The 19,729-nt window shown below is 34.0% G+C and overlaps 1 protein-coding gene across 7 annotated transcripts in view; it reads left to right on the top strand.

Annotated features, from left to right (window-relative positions):
- Nucleotides 1-19,729, top strand: part of Fer (FER tyrosine kinase) — a 415,378-nt gene that overhangs the window by 287,242 nt on the left and 108,407 nt on the right. For all 7 annotated transcript variants that reach the window (XM_021255853.2, XM_013071121.3, XM_021255852.2 and 4 more), the window contains one exon: nucleotides 8,886-9,009. In XM_021255853.2, the coding sequence (XP_021111512.1) occupies nucleotides 8,886-9,009 (124 nt within the window). The remainder of the gene's footprint in view (nucleotides 1-8,885; nucleotides 9,010-19,729) is intronic.

The following is a 19,729-nucleotide window of genomic DNA, read 5'->3' as shown; positions in this document are numbered from 1 at the left end:
CAGAGATCAGAAATGACAGCCTAGATTATTATTAATAATGTAATGTATAGATTACATGTAATGAGTAGATTATTATGATTACTGTAGATTATAGTTGAGAATGAGGGAGACTTGCAGAGGAGCTCTGGTTTATCAATAGGTTATGTACAGGCACAAAAGTAACAGTGCTATCATTGGGGTCTAGAGTGAGGTAATGCTGTCTAGTGAGGATGGAAGACTTACATAGTGAACAAAATATGAATTCATGCAGATTGCTCAAAGTAGAGTATATTGAAACTGGAAACCCAGTGAAGATGACTAAAATCCCCACATTCCCACTTTTTATTACTGGACTGAGCTTCTGGGTCTAATTGCACTTTAGAAGTCATGGTAGCCCTGTTACTCCATGTAATGAATGAAGTCCAAAGAAATTGAGCAGCTTGTCTAAGCTCCTAGAGCTAATTACTGACAAAGTTGGAGTGAGAAGAACTTGCATTCTTCAAATTTATGCAATGAAATCCTATTGAAATTAATCTTAAATCCATACATAGAATAAGTTTTTCCCCCTATAAATAACTAGGATTATATCATATGCAAGAGTCTTATCTCTTTCTGAGAGTACTTATAAGAAAATCATTTGAAGAAATTGTAGTACTTTAATGTATCTTTGCACAGTACTCTTGGGATACTCAAGTGTAGTTTCTGTGGATATAGGTGCAGTGTGGTTTATAATGGCTGTTCTTCTGGATAGTATAGGCCATAAACTTTGATGATGACCATGTTTTGCTAATTCTTCAGGCAGAATGATATGCTGTGGAGGTATGGTTGCCCTCACCTAGATTTCAAAAGATACTTTGGAGAGCCTTGGAATCCAGGGCAGACAACTATCACAGGAAGAGGGCCACCTGAGAAATTCCCCACTATAGCAGTGCCCATGAGAGCCATGAGGTCAGGGCTACCCCTAAAACTTCAGAACTGTAGTATCACCAACATGCAGCACTTGGCTGGGAGAGCCTCAGGCACTCTACTCCCAACCCCTGAGAACTTCTGCATAGGCTATATCCTGCCATGCCATAGGAACAGGGCTGCCGAAGGCCTTGGGAGCCAAACTTCACCCCAACATGTCCAGAGGCAGAACAGAGTCAAAGAGGTTTATTCTCAATCTTTAATATATAATGTTATTTGCATTATTGGAGATTATTTGGAGGCCTGTTACCCCTTTCTTATTGGTTCTTTGTTCCATTTGGAATGGGATTGTGTATCATATCCTTGTCCCATCACTATATTTTGGAACCACATCAATTGAGTTCAGTGTTACAGCTAGAGAATTTCCCTCAGTATGAATCGTACCTTGCTTTTCATGCATATTTGATTTATTATATTTAGAGGAGACTTTGGACTTAAGACTTTGTGATGGTTAATATTAATTGCCAACTCAATTGGCTAGGAGCTTAGTAAAGCACACTTTTGAATGTGCCTTGATAGGTCCTGGGAGTGTGCCTTTGGGACCTCTGTTAGTTGGCCCCTTTCCTCTTGGGCTCTTCTCCTATTCTCTGCTTCCCAGATATCATGAGAAGAGCAGCACTCCTCTGTCGTTTCCTTCTGCCACGATGTTTCTGCCTTTGAGCCAGTCAAAACATGGACTGAAACTTCAGGAACTGTAAGCCAAAATAAACCATTTCCTCCTTTAGTATATATCAGGCATTTTGTTCCAGCAATAAAAAGCTGACCAATACAAACTTTAAGGTTGATAATAGAATAAGTAAAAACCCTGGAGAATGTTGGGATGGAATGAATTATATTTTGTGAGAAAGGTAATTTTTGGGAGGAGACCAGAGATGGAATGCTAAGGTCTGAGTCTGTGTGATCCCCAAAATTTGTACATTGTAACCTAAGACCCAATGTGAGATAGTATTGAGAACTAGGCCCTTGGGAGATAAATACATGATGAAAGTGGAGCCCTCATGATTAGGATGAATGACTTTAGAAATGAATCACACTAGGTAGGCGCACTTTTGCCCTTCTGTTCTTTCCATCATGTGAGGACACAATTTTCATCCTCTTTGACAAACACAGAATTTAAGGCACTATTTTGCAAACAGAGACTGCGCCCCTCAGATAGAGATTTTAGACATCCAGCCTCCAGAACTATGAGAAATACATTTGTGTTCTATATAAATTACCTAGTCTCTGCTATATTCTAACAGCAGCACAAACCTATCTGAAAGACTTGAAACTAGAAAACTTCTAGAAGAAAAGCTTCATGACATTTGAATGGACAGTGATTACTTGATATAACACCTAAATCATAGGCAGTTAAAACAAAAATAATCAAATAACGCTATATCATACTTCTGCCCAGCAATGAAAATAATAGAGTGAAAAAGCAATGAATGAAATAGGGGAAGTTTGAAAAACAGATATCTGATAAGGGCTTAATATCCATAATAAAGAACTCCTTCAATCCAATGGTGGAAAAGAAAATGTGATATATACGTGTAATGGAATATTAGCCTTAAAAATGAAGAAAATCCTCTCATATGCCACAACATGGATGAACCTAGAGGACATTATATTAAGTGAAATAAGCCAGTTATGAAAAGGCAAATAACTCATGATTTCACTTATGTGAAGTAGCTAATCAAACTCATAGAAACAAAGTAAAATGGTAGCAGTCGGGAGAAGCAAGGAGTTGTTCAATGTAAAATTTCAGTCATGCAATATTAAGTTACAGAGATATGTTGTACAACAATGTAAATATTATTAACAATATTGAACTCAATATTAAAAATTAAGAGAAATATGTGTGGTTTTTACTACAATATAAAAAGAAAGAAAATGCCTGTTTGACTTCCTAGTATAGACATTCCCATCTTTGGAGTGTGTGCTTTACAAGTATATTTTAATATAATATTTTTTAAAATAATCAATTTATATGTCGAATTATATAAATTCTATGACCAATAAAATTGCATAAGTATGAAGATGTAACTGTACATTTCTAATTATTTTTAGTAAAAATCTCATGTCATATTCTTATATAGTATCACTGATAATCATTTAGCTACCTAAATGTCTCTAAAATATCTAGCCTATGATAAATTCAATTAAAAATTCTGAAAATATTTAGATTTTTATAATCATTTTATCATTAAAAACTTAAATGTACTTCTGTTTTTTTGTTTGGTTTGGTTTGGTTTGGTTTTTTTGGTTTGGTACTGGGGATCAAACTCAGGACTTTGTGCTTTCAAGGCAGGTGCTGGAACCTTAAATGTACTTCTGGATGCCTTTTTGTCCAATAATGCTTTAAAAAAAATCAAAATAACCTTGAATTGATGAATTTTTTCCTCTGTAGGTTTTCTGGTAGCAGATAGATATCAAAATGAATATTCTATTAATTTTTTATTTCAAAAACTGTCATTGTAGCATCTAAATATATGAAAAGTGTCCTGGAGGGTTAAGAAGCCAATGTCTTTTATTTCTTATAGTCCTGTCCATTTTGTCTTTACTCTTTATATCAAACGTAATATTGAGGAAGGATAAAAAGCAACAAAATATAAAAGTGCATAGTTTTGCATTAAAGGAAGAAGAGAGGCACTTCTTGACCTTTGTAGCAAATACTAGGTTATGGATAAAAAGGGTAACATGGAGATTATGACCTCAGTGTAATGTAACTGTGCATAAAAATGTATGTCAGGACATTAAAAAATGAATTGGTTATTCCATCTTGCCAACCTTTCTTTTCAAGAATTTTTTAAAAAAGTAATATTAAGTTCTAGTGGAAAAAACAGTTAAAAGTAAAATATTAGTTGAAAATATATAAAACAATCAAATGAATCACTTCAGTGGAATACTTAGAAATACCTTTAGGGTAATGGCCAGGAAACATCCACACAAAGAGCTACGTAGCAAAATGCTTAGGTTATACAGTCCATATTGTAAGTCTGCCACTGTAGCACGAAAGTACCGATAGATAATATGTAAAGTAATGAATCTGATATGTTTCCAGTAAAACTTTATTAGCTATACCAGGCAAGGGGCTGGATTTGGCTCCAGAACTTAGTTTGCAGACACCCATCCTACAATTTCAATTTTGATAAATCACCATTTTTTTAAATGTTATTTTATTGGTTCATTTTAGGTATACAATATAATGACATTCATCATTGGAAAGTTGCCCCTTTACATAATTTCTTTTGGTTCTTATTTTTCCAATTTCCCCTGCCCTCCCTTCAATCCCTCCCTATATACAAAGACTTTGTTTCCATTTTTTCATTTTCTCATATTAATTTCATTCGCTTCTTTCCTTTCCCCGACCCCTCTCATTTCCCCTTCCCCTTTGCCCCTTTTCTTTCTATTTCACATTATCTATTATACCTTTTAGTCCTTATTTACACTTTGTTTCTCACACTAGAGAAATTATTCGGTATTTATACATGTGTGTCCTATTTATTTCACTTATCACATATATGTGCATCAATGTAGCTATAAATGTCTCTAATTGCTCATTTTTATGGCTGAGTAGTACTCCATTTTATTTTTTGAAAAGCACATTTTCTTTATCCAGTCTCCAGTTGATGGGCAATTGGGCTACTTCCACATTTTAGCTATTACAAATTGTGCTGCTATGAACATGGGTGCACATATATCACTGTGGTATGATTCTTTTAATTCTTTGGGGAAGATACCCAGCAGGAGAATAACTGGGTCAAATGGTACTTCCAGTCCGAGTTCTTTGAGGTATCTCCATACTGATTTCCACAGTGCTTGCACAAGTCTACACTCCCACCAGCAGTGGAGCAGTGTTCCTCTTTCCCCACAGCCCCGCCAGCATTTGTTATTAGGAGATTTCATGATAGCAGCCATTCTTTCTGGAGTGAGGTGGAATCTCAGCATTGTTTTCATTTGCATCTCTCGAAAGAGCAGTGATGTTGAACATTTTTTCACATGCTTATGTGCTATTTCTACTTCTTTGTCTGAGAAATGTCTGTTTACTTCACATGCCCATTTTTGGATTGGCTCTTTAAATTTGGGAAGGCTGATTTGCTTTAAGTTCTTTATAGATTCTAGATAGTAGACCTTTGTCTGAGGAACAGCAGGTGAAAATTTTTTCCCACATTGTGGGTTGTCTCTTCACACTGCTGGTGGTTTCTCTTGCTGTGCAGAAGCCTTTTAATAAGAAGAGATCCTACTTGTTGATTGTTTGTGCTAGTTCACGGTTAACTGAGGTTTTGTTCATAAAACCTTTTCCTACACCAGTGTCTTCAAGAGTTCTACCTAACCTCTGTTCCATCTGTTTCAGCATTTCTATTTTCATGTTTAGATCTTTAATCCATTCTAATTTTAGTTGAGTGCATGGTGAGAAATAGGACAAGTTTTAATCTTTGGCAAGTTGAAACCCAATTTTTGCAGCCCCATTTATTAAAGAGGCTATCTTTCCTTCAGTAAAGGTGTTTGGCTCCTTTGTCAAAGATGAGGTGGCTGAGTGTGTCTAGAGTTTTTTCTGCATCTTCTAATCTGTTGCACTGGTCTTCAAGTCTGTTTCTTTGCCAGTACCATGCTGTTTTTATCACAGTAGCTTTGTAGTATAGTTTCAAGTTGGGGATTGTGATACCCCCTGCCATGTCTCTGTTGCCTAGAATTGCTTTTGCTATTCTGGGTCTCTTGTTCCAAATGAATTTTTGGATTATTTTCTCAAGGTCTGTGAAGTGCTGCTGGGATTTCAATTGGGATTGCATTGAATCTATATAGCAGTTTTGGAAGTATGCCATTTTCACTATGTTGATCCTTCCTACCCAGGAGCAAGGGATATCTTTCCATATTCTGATATAGTCTTCAATCTCTCTTTTCAAAGTGCTACAGTTTTCAGAGAAGAGGTCTTTGATTTCTTTTGTTAGGTTGATTCCTAGGTATTTCAATTTTCTGGATGCTACTGTGAAAGGAATTGTTTGCCCTATTTCTGTCTCAGTGAGTCTGTTGTTCGTGTAGAGGAAAGCTATTGATTTTTGTGTGTTGAGCTTGTATCTAGCTACTTGACTGAATTTGGTTATTAAGTCTAGAAGACTTTTGGTGGAGTTCTTGGGGTCTTCTATATACAGTATCATGTCATCTGCAAATAATAGCAATTTGAGTTCTTCATTTCCTATTTTTATTCCTTTTATTTCTTGCTCTTTTTTTATTCTCTTATCTTTTTTATTCTATCTCTATTTTTATTCTTTTATTTCTTATTTCTTGTCTAATTGCCATGGCTAATGCTTCCAAAAGTATATTGAACAGGAGTGGTGATAGTGGACATCTTTGTCTTGTTCCTGATTTTAGTGTGAAGGATTTCAGTTTTTGACCATTTAGTATGATATTGGGTATTGTTTTTTCATAGATAGCTTTTATCAGGTTGAAGTAGAGACCGTTCGTTCTAATTTTCTGTAGGGTTTTTATCATGAATGTGTGTTGGATTTTGTCAAACACTTTTTCTATATCTATTGAGATGATCTTACGGTGTTTGTCCTTGGCTCTATTGATTCAGTGTATTGCATTTATTGATTTGCATGTGTTGAACCATCCCTGCATCCCTGGGATGAATCCCACTTGATCAGGGTGTATGACCTTCTTGATGATCTTCTGCATTCTATTTGCCAGTATCTTATTAAGGATCTTTGCATCTAGTGAGATTGGCCTATAGTTCTCTTTTTCAATTGGGACTTTCTCTGCTTTGGGAATCAAGGTGATGCTTGCTTCCAGGAATGAATTTGGGAGTATTGCTTCCTTTTCAATTTCATTGAAGAGTTTAAACAGTAGTGGTAGCAGTTCCTCTCTAAATGTCTTGTAGAATTCAGCAGTGAAGCAATCAGGGCTCAGGCTTTTCTTAGTTGATATGTTTCTAATTAATTTTTTAATTTCATTGATTGATATTGGGTTGTTTAGAATTTTTAGGTCTTCTTCATTCAACTTTGGTAATTCATACGTACCTAGGAATCTGTCCATTCCTTCTGTGTTTTCCATCTTATTGGTGTGTAAGTTCTCAAAGTAGGTATTGATGATCCTCTGGATTTCTGTTGGGCACATGATTAATCACACCTAGTCAGTCTGCTTATATTATTTTCACCATTATTAGGATATATCTGTAGTAAACCAAAAATTGGCTGTTAAAAATAGGTTGTCTTAGAAAATCATCATTGCTATAGAATTTTAGGAAATTTTATTTATCTTAGTTTAATGCATAGTACACCTATACAGAGGTAAGCTTTGTTAAGTTAGAATTCCAAGAGGAAAGTTATTTGCCTTCTTTTGTCCACTTGGAGCACAAGAGCCTTACCTCAGTGATTAAGTAGGTACTTTAGGCCATATACATTCAGATACACATGTATATACAGATATGTATGTGCATACACATATATACTATGTGCTGCATATATGAATATAGTATATATTACAAATTCTGAGATCTCTTCTATATAAAGAAGCATAGATCCCAAGTTAAGAGTGTAAATAAGTTCAGAAAATGGCTGTTAAAATGCTAATGTCTCTTACAGAACTCCAGTTTAACATCTAGGGGCCTAACAGAAAATGTGAATGATTGTTTTTAAAGAACATTTATTTCATCATAATTTAACTTCTTTCTGTGTACTGCAAGAAACTACACTTAACCAACTAAAAGGAAAAGTAATAAGCCACAGCTTTTAATGTATTACGAATGAATGCAAATTTTAAGACTGAATTATTCAGTATGGTAGTCATTGGCCATAGATGGGTCTTGAGCTGTTCAAATGTGGTTAGTACCTCTGAATTTTAAATTTCATTTAATTTTTTCTTTTTTTTTTGGTATTGGGGATCTAGCTTGGGACCTTGAACTTGCAAGGCAGGCAGCGGAACCACTGAACTAAATCCCCGGCCCGATTTCATTTAATTTTAATTGGTTTAAATTTAAAAACTCACACTTGATTTAGTTAGTGTAAAATTTTAAATGTGTTTGAACAACTTAGGTATATGAATCTATTCAACTGTTTCATGACATTTAAATACATATATTTTAAATATAATATCTGTACATATATATATTATACACATATAATTTAAATATAATATTTCAGAAGAAAATTTGCATTTAAATTAAGGTATAACCATAAGAATAAAACAGTATATTTCAGAGGCTTAGTATGATAAAGAAGTAAAATATCTCAAGTATATTTTTAGATTGATGCACGTCAATAAAAAATATTTTGGATGTATTGGAATAAATAAAATATATTTTTTAAATTCAATTTTACCCTTTTTTAACATTATAAAATGTGGCTAGCAGTAAACTTTAAATTACTATTTAGATTATATTGCATTAGTCTTGGACCATAGTGTCTTAAGTTTTTCTAAGATATAACTAGAATCTTAGATGCACAGAAGTGCAGCTATGGTCAGTGACTAAACCTTGTTGAAATCATAATGTTTATCTTTTTGCCTCTTATTACAGAGATGGTGGTGTGAATCCTTAAAATGTTAATTAATCACTGAATCTAGTATCACTTAATCCAGTATCATACTTTTCTGTTTAACTCGTAATAATTACAGTCTTTTATTAGTGTTAGGGAAAATCAAATTCTTTAGGAAATTTTAATGAAACAAATTGGTGAAAATCATGACATGGGAACAGGTATGGCTTTGACCAAATATCATCATGCCTTGGGCAACATACAATGTAAAGCATTTAAAGTACTTACACAGAATCTAGAAAAGTTCATGGTGTCTGCTTTCTAACAAGACATTCTTTTCATGCTAAATTTTATCCTCACCTGAAACAAATGGGGCGGAAAGCATGGCCAAACATGTAACGCCTTTTATTTTGTCAGATATCCCTAATAGGCTATTAATGTGACTTTCATCATAAATTTTTCTCATTGTTCTGTTGATCTCTCTAGGAGGTGATTTCCTATCCTTTCTGAGAAAGAAGAAAGATGAATTAAAACTCCAACAATTAGTGACATTTTCCTTAGATGCTGCTGCTGGTATGTTTTATCTCGAGAGTAAAAACTGTATACACAGGTAAGGAGTATATTTATAAAGCACTTTTCACCTTTTTAAATAAAATGCTATAAATGGTATATTTGCTATAATGTATCAGTAAATATCTTTTATACATTTTTATGGTGGTATATTTATATTTTCTGTGAAAACATCTTTGCTAGTTGCTGGTGTTCACATAAACACTTGTTTTCCTCTTAAGGCAAGTACCTAATTACACAACAACTTGCCTCTTAGAATTTATAATAATGAATAATAATGACTAGATATATACTATAATTGACCAAGGTTAAGAAACTACAACCTTATAATAAAAAGAATTGTTTCCTATGTTGCTTATTCTCAGTCTCTAAAATCGTGTAACACCATAAAGAATGACAGTGAATTTTGCCAAGTTTAAGAGATTTTAGCATACTAGTTAGAGTATTTCAAAGAAGATTTTAGAAAACATTCTATAATGTTTTTATCCATAATTATTCCATAATGTGATTATGCATAGTGTCTCAATGTTTTATAGATTGTGGTTTTTTAGTTGCTTGTAGTTGCAGGTGATCTTTACTCCTAAATGTTAATGCAGCTAAAAATTTATTGCAAAATTCATGTCAGATCCTAAGTATGGCTAAGTATCCATAACTAAAGTGAAGTGGGGAATTGGTACAGTTTGTGTTCATTGGAAACAGTGCATTGTACTGCATAATATTAGATGGGAGTTCATGTCAGATAGAGCTATTATAGACTACCCAAGCTAGTTTAATTATTGAAGTACACTTTTCTCATTATATGACCTTTGACTTGACATTCTGGTAACACTATATAATATATATTGCAGTAGCAAAACAAAGTTATCTTCATCTTTACTGTATATTTATTTGATCTCAGTGGATATTTGTGACCTTAATTTTCCCAAAACATTTTGCTTACTATTTAGTTCTGGAACTGAAACTATGACCTCCTTTTCAAATATGGTTCAACATTTATATACATCTTAAAATGCATTTCAGTGAGGATACTATTTTCCTAGAAGTTAAGACAACTAAAACTGACCCACTGTCATTGTATTTCTTTTTCACTTTCTATAAACTATATCACATTATTAGAGTTTTATTTTTTAATAGTTAAAAAGCATTTAAATTCATATAAAATTGTATTATACTTAATTTTACATTGAAACATTGTTTTAAATTACATTAATATAAAGAGTTTGTTGAAATGTTGAGGTGTTTTTCCTATCATACTGCATCAAATTCTTTAGGTACTCATTTTGTCTATTTTTTTCAGACTATTAGGCAATCTATGACTTTAAGCCGTAACAAATGCATATTAGTGAGATTGTCTTTTTCATTTGTCAGTTATCAATAATATTCCTAATTTTTAGTGCATTGCAGTTGAGGGAGCCATTGTTTCAATTTCTTGCTACTTACAGTGATTTCTTTTTTCTCAAACGGGTGTCTTGTTTTTTAATCATTAGAGTCAAAGCCATTTTAGGTTACAAATGATAGCTTTTTAAAATTTATTCTTTGCCCCAAATCATAGCATCAGCTGCTGTAATGTTGTTTTCCCACTTTGCTTTCTAAGACTTTTATGCATTCATAGGTTTTTGAAATTCAACTATTGCTTAACCACAAATCCTAGCAGGTTGTGCATAGACCTGTACCTTTTGCGTCTTGGGAAGGTTTTCCGATTGAACGAACATCTTGAACAGTGTCACTAAGAGCAGGGGGGTTTTTTTGGTACCAGGGATTGAACTCAGGACCTTGTGCTTGCGAGGCAGGTGCCGGAACCACTGAGCTAAATCCCTGGCCCCTACTAAGAACAGGTTTGATGAATAGGTTTCAGCAGGAGTGCCAAAGTTCAATGCTCAGTAGTGTCTCTCTGTGTTGAGGATTCCAGAATCAGCTACAGAGAGTCAGTAATTGATCATTCACGTCTGACAAACATAAACACACAAGCCCCAAATCTGTTATGCTTGGCACAGAATATCTTTTTTATCTTCCTTCTCATAAATACATTTCTAATTTATAAAATGTTTGATGATTTTTCCTCACTAACCACTTCATGGTAACAGCATAATATTTTTCTATTATCACTTCTATTGAATTCTCTTAAACTGTCTTCTATTTTATATCTTCTCTTGTTAAACTTGAGAAGTTGATGAATCATATCTTCAGCCATTGGTCGTTTTTTATTCTTCAAACCTGTGTAAATATTCTTTTAGATGAATTTATTGTTTTCTTTTTACTTTAGTGCTTCACCAATACATGGTATTGTATTGAGAAAATAATTCATTCTTTGTATTCAATTTTTTATAGTAATGAATTGTGTTGTAGAACCTGTTCCTATCGCCAGCCTGTAGAACTGTTTCTCTGACAACGGTAATCACAGTAAATAAAATTCCACTTACAGTTCACTTCATTTGTAGTTGAAACATTCAAGACACATTATCAAAAAATATTATAGTGCTTACTATAGTGAAAAGTTATTTTCCTATTTGGAAAAATTTCTAATAAAATATTTCAGAAATTAATTAAAATATAAAACAATCAAAAGTTTCTTTTCAGTTAATGAGCAAAATCACTAAGCCCCATTTTTGACATTCTAAAATGTTACGAAAAAAATGCATGTCTCTCATTTATGATTTGTTAATAAAATACAAGCAAAACTTTATGCTTTAAACTTTATAATAACTTACATATTTTGTTCTGTTACAGATTACAAATCACTAGAACTCAGTAATTGAAAATATTTATAATTGTCTAACCCAAATATAGTCTCTTTAACTTTTGGGGTACACAGTTTTTCTAACTTTCCTATTTTTATTATATGAGAACACAACAGCTATAAAATAGAAACACATAATTACATTAAGAAACAACTGTATTTGTTGTTGTTGTGACTGCCACTTAACTTCCAGGAAGTACTCTGAAGTTGATACTCTTAAGTTTCTAATTGTAACAATTTCCACTTATACCTTGAGGACTCCTGGATGTCTTGTATTTTGGTTTATTTTAATTAACTTCATTTTCTTTATAATTATTCTATAAACCAATGTGAGATTTTCTATGATAGTATATCTTATATTTTATGTGACTATTTCAGATACACTGATCAATTTTGTCCTTATGACATTTATTACAATTTCACAAATTTGACATTTATGGTTTATTACTGATAAACTTTTTTGTAAGATATATTTTTATTTGGGGTTATGCCATTTACTTTTTTTATATCTATAGTAGATCATAATCTATAGGACACTGTGGGAGCATTTCTTTGTTTCATACTATTCTAAGTCACTGTCATTATTAGAAAGGGTATTTTTAGAGGGGTGGGGTATACTAATGATTTCTTTTTAAATTTTGTATTCTACAGTTTGATTGTTCTACTGCAATATTGTTTTTGTCATGGAGTAAGCAAATCAATCTGTCAGACCACATTATGACTCCTCAGGGTTTTGCATATTCACTGAGAAATGGAGTACACGTTGAGACTTCCTAAATTTGAAATAATCTAAAATCTGAAAATTTTGAGCACCAGCTTGTTGTCACAAGTACAAAATTCCATACCTTATGGATATGGACAGTTGCTTATCTGTGTCAAGGGATTTCCAACAGGAAAATTATGGTCCCTGCCTTCAGATGGATAGAACACAAAAATTAATAATACAAAGAGGTAATCAACTTTATGCTAATATAAGTAAAATTATTTGGGAGACCGTCTGACATGACCTGTTGGTACAGGCTCTGTGGTGGGAACTGTCGGGAAGTCTTGCAGAGTATAAGTGAAACTTGATGGATGGGAGTGTTGTTGAGAAGGAGAAAAAGTATTCCAGCTAAAGAAAAGTTGAAAACAAAGTTAGAATGTTATGCATGCAAAGGCATCACTTAAGGAATTTCAAAGAATTCATTATTACCAGGGTGGGAAATTCAAAGGAGATAGGGCTGAATGAGGTAAACAGGAGTATTTTCACCAAAAGCCATGTATACCATCTAATTTGGCTAAGCTGGAGGAATAAATATACATTCAGATTCCTTTAAGAGAGTAGAAATGCTGTGATTTTTAACTGGAAAAAGTAGTTTGAACAAATTTGCAAAACCCTGAGAAGTGTGTAATGTCATGAAAATATGTTAGTATGAGACCAATTTGATTTTTAAATTTCACTGGAAAATCTAATTTAGGAAAGTTCAGATTCCCCAGAAAAGAATAACATTTCATTTCTGTCAAGTGTTCTACAAGTAGATTGCCTCATCCAGTGATTTGTGATAAGACTTAAGCATGTGTACTTCTAAAGATAAATGAAAGATGTTTCTATTTTATTTTTTGAGACCTTTTATTTTATGATCTAGGAAGCAGCAAGGAACCAATACAGCATCTCTTTCTGTCTCTGTGTTCACTTGGACTTTTACTATTATTCTTGCTCTGTCATTTTCCTGTTGCTCTAAAGAGTGCATTCCTCTATGCATTTACAAGGTTTACACGGCCTATGATTCAATACTCTGTAACCATCTGGACACAATCTCTGTAGCATTTTTCCCCAATGATCTTTGAGGATTTTTTCTTTATTTTTTAACTGCAACTGATAACGTGCATCTGAGCTCTTCCTAAACTTTGAATGTACTAAGGAGATATTTTACACCTTTTACATTTAAGTGGGAGGATAAAACCAAAATAAACAAGTGGAGGGCGGGGGATTTAGCTCAGTGGTTTCACTGCCTGCTGCGCAAGCGCAAGGACCTGAGTTTGATCCCCGGCACCACAAAAAAAAAAAAAAAAAAAGTGGAAAAAAATATATGTGTATAAAAATGAAATATTTTTGAAATTTCTGAACACATCATTTCTATTTCATGATCTACCATCTACTCAATAGAATTCACTTAAAGACCACTTTAACTTAAGCTAAGAGAGCGTAAATGAAGGTCACCCGAACAATGAGTGGCAGGGCACTTGTAGGTCTTGGATTTTCTGACCCATTCTGACATACTCCCTCTCATTGAAATGCCAGTGTTTTACTCTATCTCTTTCAAGTACAACTTGAGTGTCCCTTATCTGAAATGCTTGGGACCAGAAGTGTTTTACATTTCAAGGGGTTTTCATATTTTGATACATTTGCATATACTTAATGAGAAATGTTGGATATGGGACCTAAGTCTAAACACAAGTTTTCATTAGTGTTTCATATACCCCTTATACATAGCCTGCAGGTAATTTTATAAAATATTTTTAGCATATCTGTGTTTTGACTGCAACACACCACATGAGGTCAGGGGTGGAATTTTCCATTATGTCATCATGTTGGCACCCAGAAATTTTCAGATTTGGGGTTTTAAACGAGCCATATACTCAGCCAGTAATCCTCACAGCTGACACTTATCTAGGCTATGTTGAGCACTGGATGCTATAATTAGACTTTTTAGATACAAAGCCAAAAAATGTGGGCTTTCATGAGAGTAGTTATTTTTACATGTGTTGTTCAACATTGATTCCAAAAGCTTCGAAATGCACCTGGCACTTAAATGAATGAATTTCCCAGAACGAGAGTTAGTATTAAGTTCATTTTACACGAGGAAATAGTTAATGGGAGTTTTGAGTATCTTGCCTAAGATCATATTAAAAGAAAGGGGCAGATTCAGGATGCGAATCTTAGCTCACTGGTTTTAGTCTGGAGCCTGTACACCCTGAATCATTATGTTAGACTCCTCTGCCTTCTAGGGTTCCTTCAGACCACTTAGACTCATCGCAGACCAGAGGGCACTTGGTATGATGGTTTGTTCAGGTTATATTCAACTTCTGGACTCTTTACAACCAAGAGTAAAACAGAAAAAAATGTCAGAGCTTGTGAAATGTAATCTTAGAAAGACATACAAGGTGTTCTTTTTTTCTAATGAACAGTTGCTGAAATGCAGTAGTATTTTGTTATTGCATCTCCATTTAATTAGAGCTTGAAATTTTTTTCATTTTTAGACACTGTCATTTACCCCCTGCTGCTTCATCTGTGAATTAAAACCACAATATTTCCACAGAGATGTGATCATCTCTGTTGACTAAGCATTTATGACTAATTTTCTTCTTCTAACATTTGATTACAATTTTAAATATATTAACCAGTATTTTTATTTTTATGTTCTAAGCCAAAATTGCAATTTAGAGAGTACTCCTCAGTAATTTTAAATTTGTCAATAATATATGGTTTGTCTCTGATTTAAGCTTTTTTTCCTAGCACAATTTGGTATTTGTATGTATAGTATAATTATCATACAAAAAGATAACACAGTATTTTCCAAAAAGTTATTTATTCACTCAATTATAGTAATTACATTTTAGATTTAGATTGCCAAAAATATTCTTTTATATTAAACAATTACAAATAGCTACAGTTCCTATTTTTCTCCTATGACAAGGAACAGAAACTGTTTAAGCAATAAATTTATTATAAGAAAACTGGGTTATTTTACAAAACTGAAGGACAAAAAGTTTAGCCAGCTTTGGGAGTCCCCAAAACTAGGAACTGGGAAGCAGGGGAGGGACCCAGGCAGCATCTCTCTTTACCATTGTTTACTTTTATTGTTCCTTCTCCTCTTGCTGCTTCATTTCCCTGTAGCTCCAAGGACTACTTTCCTCTGTCTCATTTGCAAAGGGATTCCCAAGTGACATTTGAATCAGTATAGCTAATTGGTCAATTAGATTTCAAACTCTTGGCAAAAAGACTTGATTGGCCCACCTTACATTAAGCATCTGCCCCTATTTTAATTGATAATGTACTAGATAGGGAGATGTGGGCATGGTCACTGTTACAGAGGAACAATCAGATGCTCACGTTCCTACTGCTTGCCACTCCCCAAGAAACACTGGAGATAGAATTTGGTGAAAAGAAAGAGTTTATTCAAAACCAGCTCCAAAGGAGATGAGGAGTCTCTTATTGCCCCAAACTTCCATCTCACTGGGCTTTAAAAGTAAGGAAAAGAGGTGAGAAACACAGTGAGTCTAAGCAAGGAAATCCCTAGCTGATTTGTCCCCAGGCCATTCTCGTTGTAGGTGTTGTTGTTGTTGTTGTTGTTTTTCTCTGTGGAAAGGAAACCAGGTCCTGACCTCCAGAGGCCAGCATCTGCATATTCCTTTCAGACAGTCTTGTATACCTAGCAGATGGCAAAGCCTTTGAAACAAAGCAGAAATTTAAACTGCTTAGATATGTTTCCCAATTTCTTACCCTTTGTGAGAATGATCAGCCACATGGATCTCTCTATGAAGCAGAATTTAAAATTCTTTAAGACCTTGTTGTAGAGATAAGGAATCCTTGTCAAGTCTTATCTTCATGTTTTCCCAGGATGCTTCATTCCCATACAGTTGTGTGATATAGGGGCTGCGCTAGGTCCAGACAGTCCATGTGAATCCTAGCCTGTACTCAGAAGTCTGTACAACTAGCAAGAGATCAAGCTCAAAACACCAGAGTGAGTTTTCACCACTTCAGATTCTCAAGTCTCAGTCAAATGGAAATTGTGGCCTTTGAGCCAGAAGTAGCGTCCAAGCAGGGATGATGCAGACTGTCCAGCTTGCAGATTGTTTGCTATGCTGGCCTCCAGGTAGAATGAGAGCACTCAACATAAGGAAAGTAGAGAATTCCAGCCTGTGGCATTTTCTAAGCAATGACTTATCTCAGTAATTTCAAGAATTACTGGTAGGGTTTGTTTTTTTTGCTGAATAATTGTTTATAAATATTATTCATTCTTTTGTAAAATAAAGAAGCACTCTGGGAAGACTTCTTCATCCCAGGTTTCTTTTGGCAAGGTTTCTTTTCTGTGCCAATCTAGACTGTTTCCCTTTAAATTGTCATCTCTGATATTTTCTAGGGCTAGTGTTTGCAGAGCCATTTGGCAGCTTCAAAGTAATTAAGACCACAGATTTGGAGCTAGAATGCTCTGTATGAATCTGGCTGTACAATAGATTTGCTGTATGACTATGGTCCCTCCCTACCCTCAGCTCAATATGCCCTAGAGCCTTTACCCTACTGTATTTTTTATACTTTTTACTATCATCTGATATTTTATTTATAACAGACAATCCCCAACAGTGGTTCAACGCAGAATTTTTAGAATTTAATTGCATGGAAGTGATAATTATTTAATAGAAATTGTACTCTGAATTTTGAATTTTGATCTTTACTTTAGCTAGCAATACATAGTTGGGTTAATTTCTTGAGTCATAGCTTCCAGTCAGCTATTCAATCACGAGGGTAAACAACCTATACTAGTGGTGGGGAACCCATGGTACATGTGTTACTTGTTTTTCTCTTAAGTCAAAAGATGTTTATGAAAAGTTATTTTGTAAACTAAAATCTCATTATTCAGGTTTAATTGCAGTGTTGGCATTTTTTGATAAATAAATGGCTTCTGGGTTGCAATTTGGGCACTTGTTTCTAAAAGGTTTGCCATCACTGCCCTATGTGCCACACAGTGTACTGTGCTGCTAAGATATGATGTCCAGTAGATTAAGTATATTAAATGCATTTTCAATGAGCATCTGTCTACATATACCTATATTTGTGTGTATGTACGTATATAAATCCATATGTATACATACATATATAAATTAAACACTGCTTTATTTTATAGCCTATTTCCCCCAACTAGAATGTAACCTCTATAGAGACATTGACTTTATTTTATTCATTACTTGATATTCAATACAGAAAATACTAACATCTAGTCAGTGCTCTGTAAAAATTTGTTGAAGTTATTTACTGTGCTTCTGTTTCTCTGGATATAAAATAATATTCACTCTGACACACTGATTTAGATTAAAGCTACTGAAGTAAGAAGGGAGTATTTAAAGGCTCTTGCCTAGGAAATATCCCTACAGCATTTCAAGAACACAACCACTTTGAAGAAATCACCCATGCCAATACCATTTTAAGATTAGATTATCTGTTTAGTAGATGATACAGAAACTTTGCAGGAAAAGATGACCACATGAAGCGAGAAGTAGTGCAGGCTACCTAGCTCATTTTACCATAGCCTTCAGAATTTCTAATGATGATATTATCTGAATAGGAGCCTTATTTAATCTGAGATGGTATACAATATTGCCCTATACAATAGAAGTTATAGCACCATTCAGGAAGTACTTATACATCTGCTGGTTTTCTTAAATATGTTCTAAACATAGGGCTTTACTGATTCTTTTATAAATTCTGTCAGCAAGACCACATCTTCACTCTGGGGAAAAAGCAAAATTAAAACCTACATGTCTCTAAGCAGTTTATCTCTATCTAAAGCCCTTTTCCCCACAGTTAGCTACCTTACTCTCATTACCCTTTCAACTAAGTGTTATCAATATTGAGTGTGCTTGAGCCAAGCACTCTCCAAGGGAACTGTGGCTGTAGTGGTAAATTAAATGAAGTTCTGTCCTTGTGGAACATATAGAAGGGGAAGGAAGTAGATGATAAATGCAATTTAAAAATAATAAGCAAATAATATAAAATATATAAAAACATATGAGATAGAGGATAATAATAAAAGAGAATGGGATGATGGAGGTGGGTACTATTTTATGTACGGTATTGACAGAAGACCCCAAAATGATAAAAGAAGTGAGCCAGATGAGTATCAGTGAGAAAAGCCTTTCAAGCAATGAGTGTAGCAAGTGCAAAAACACCCTGAGCCAAGGGCATGCTGGTTATGACCCAGGTTTTTGAAAGATCAGTTGAAATTCTTTTTTGAAAATATATTGTAATGGGCAAGTGCAGAGCAAGAAGATCAATTACAGCACTGTTGTGGTTATCTAAATGAGAGATAATGGTAAATGAAGTAGGTGGTAGTTGTGAAAGTAGAACTGGCTGTTTTGGATGCCATGTTTGGAAGGTAAAGTCATCAGGGTTTGATGATCTGCTAGACAGTCTGTATGAAAAAAGTGGAATGAAAGATGACTTAATATTCTCATAGTTTTCAAATCATTGTCCTGTACTATTTTCATCATAAATTCAGGTGGGTGTAAGACACTTCCCAATGTTTCATGTTTTATAATTCTGATAGTTCTACCATTACTCCTTCAAAATATAAAAGCACACTTTGTAGCTCCTTTTTTACTTGGGAGTCTCCTATGTGCTGAGTACTGTGGTAGTTATTGCTGGCAACATAACCACAAGCAAGATGGACATACAACACACCTGACATTTTTGTTTTACAGAACTTGATAAATTCTTGTATTGCAGGAAAGTGGTAGGTAGAATGTGAGTAAAATTAAATGTATGCATAATTTGTAATGGGACATACTTTCTCCTGGGGTGTCTTGTTTTATGACTCACAGAAGAGCACAATTATCATTTACCTAAGTGAATAGCTCTAGTGTTGCTAGTTAATAGTAATACTAACAGATCACATCTAATCCTAGAATTAATGTTATCTAAAAAATTAAAATAATATGAAAGATGTCATTCACTTACTATTTTTATTAGTAAGAAGCCATTCTCTTCTGAAGAAAGACTGTAGTATAAAGTAAAATGACCTCTAATGTAATAAATACTATGAAATAGCTAAGAGAGAAGTTATTTGTGGCCTGGTGTTATAATTCAACTTCTCAGAGACATATTTTTATCATTATAAGACAAAATTGCCTATTTTATGTTCTTAAATTGACCTTTCAATACTGAACTTTTTTTGCACAGTTTGATTTCCATTTTGTGGAAAAGAATTATTGCAAATTTTGTAAACCTTTTTTACTGAGTCCTTTTCATATAGGTAGGAGTTTATAA

This window comes from Heterocephalus glaber, unplaced genomic scaffold (assembly GCF_053883595.1).
Source record: "Heterocephalus glaber isolate CG9 unplaced genomic scaffold, H.glaber_assembly_v1.0 deba00001465, whole genome shotgun sequence".
Lineage (NCBI taxonomy): Eukaryota > Metazoa > Chordata > Mammalia > Rodentia > Bathyergidae > Heterocephalus > Heterocephalus glaber.
Note: the sequence above shows the minus strand (reverse complement) of the source record. Positions and strands in the feature narration are given on the sequence as shown.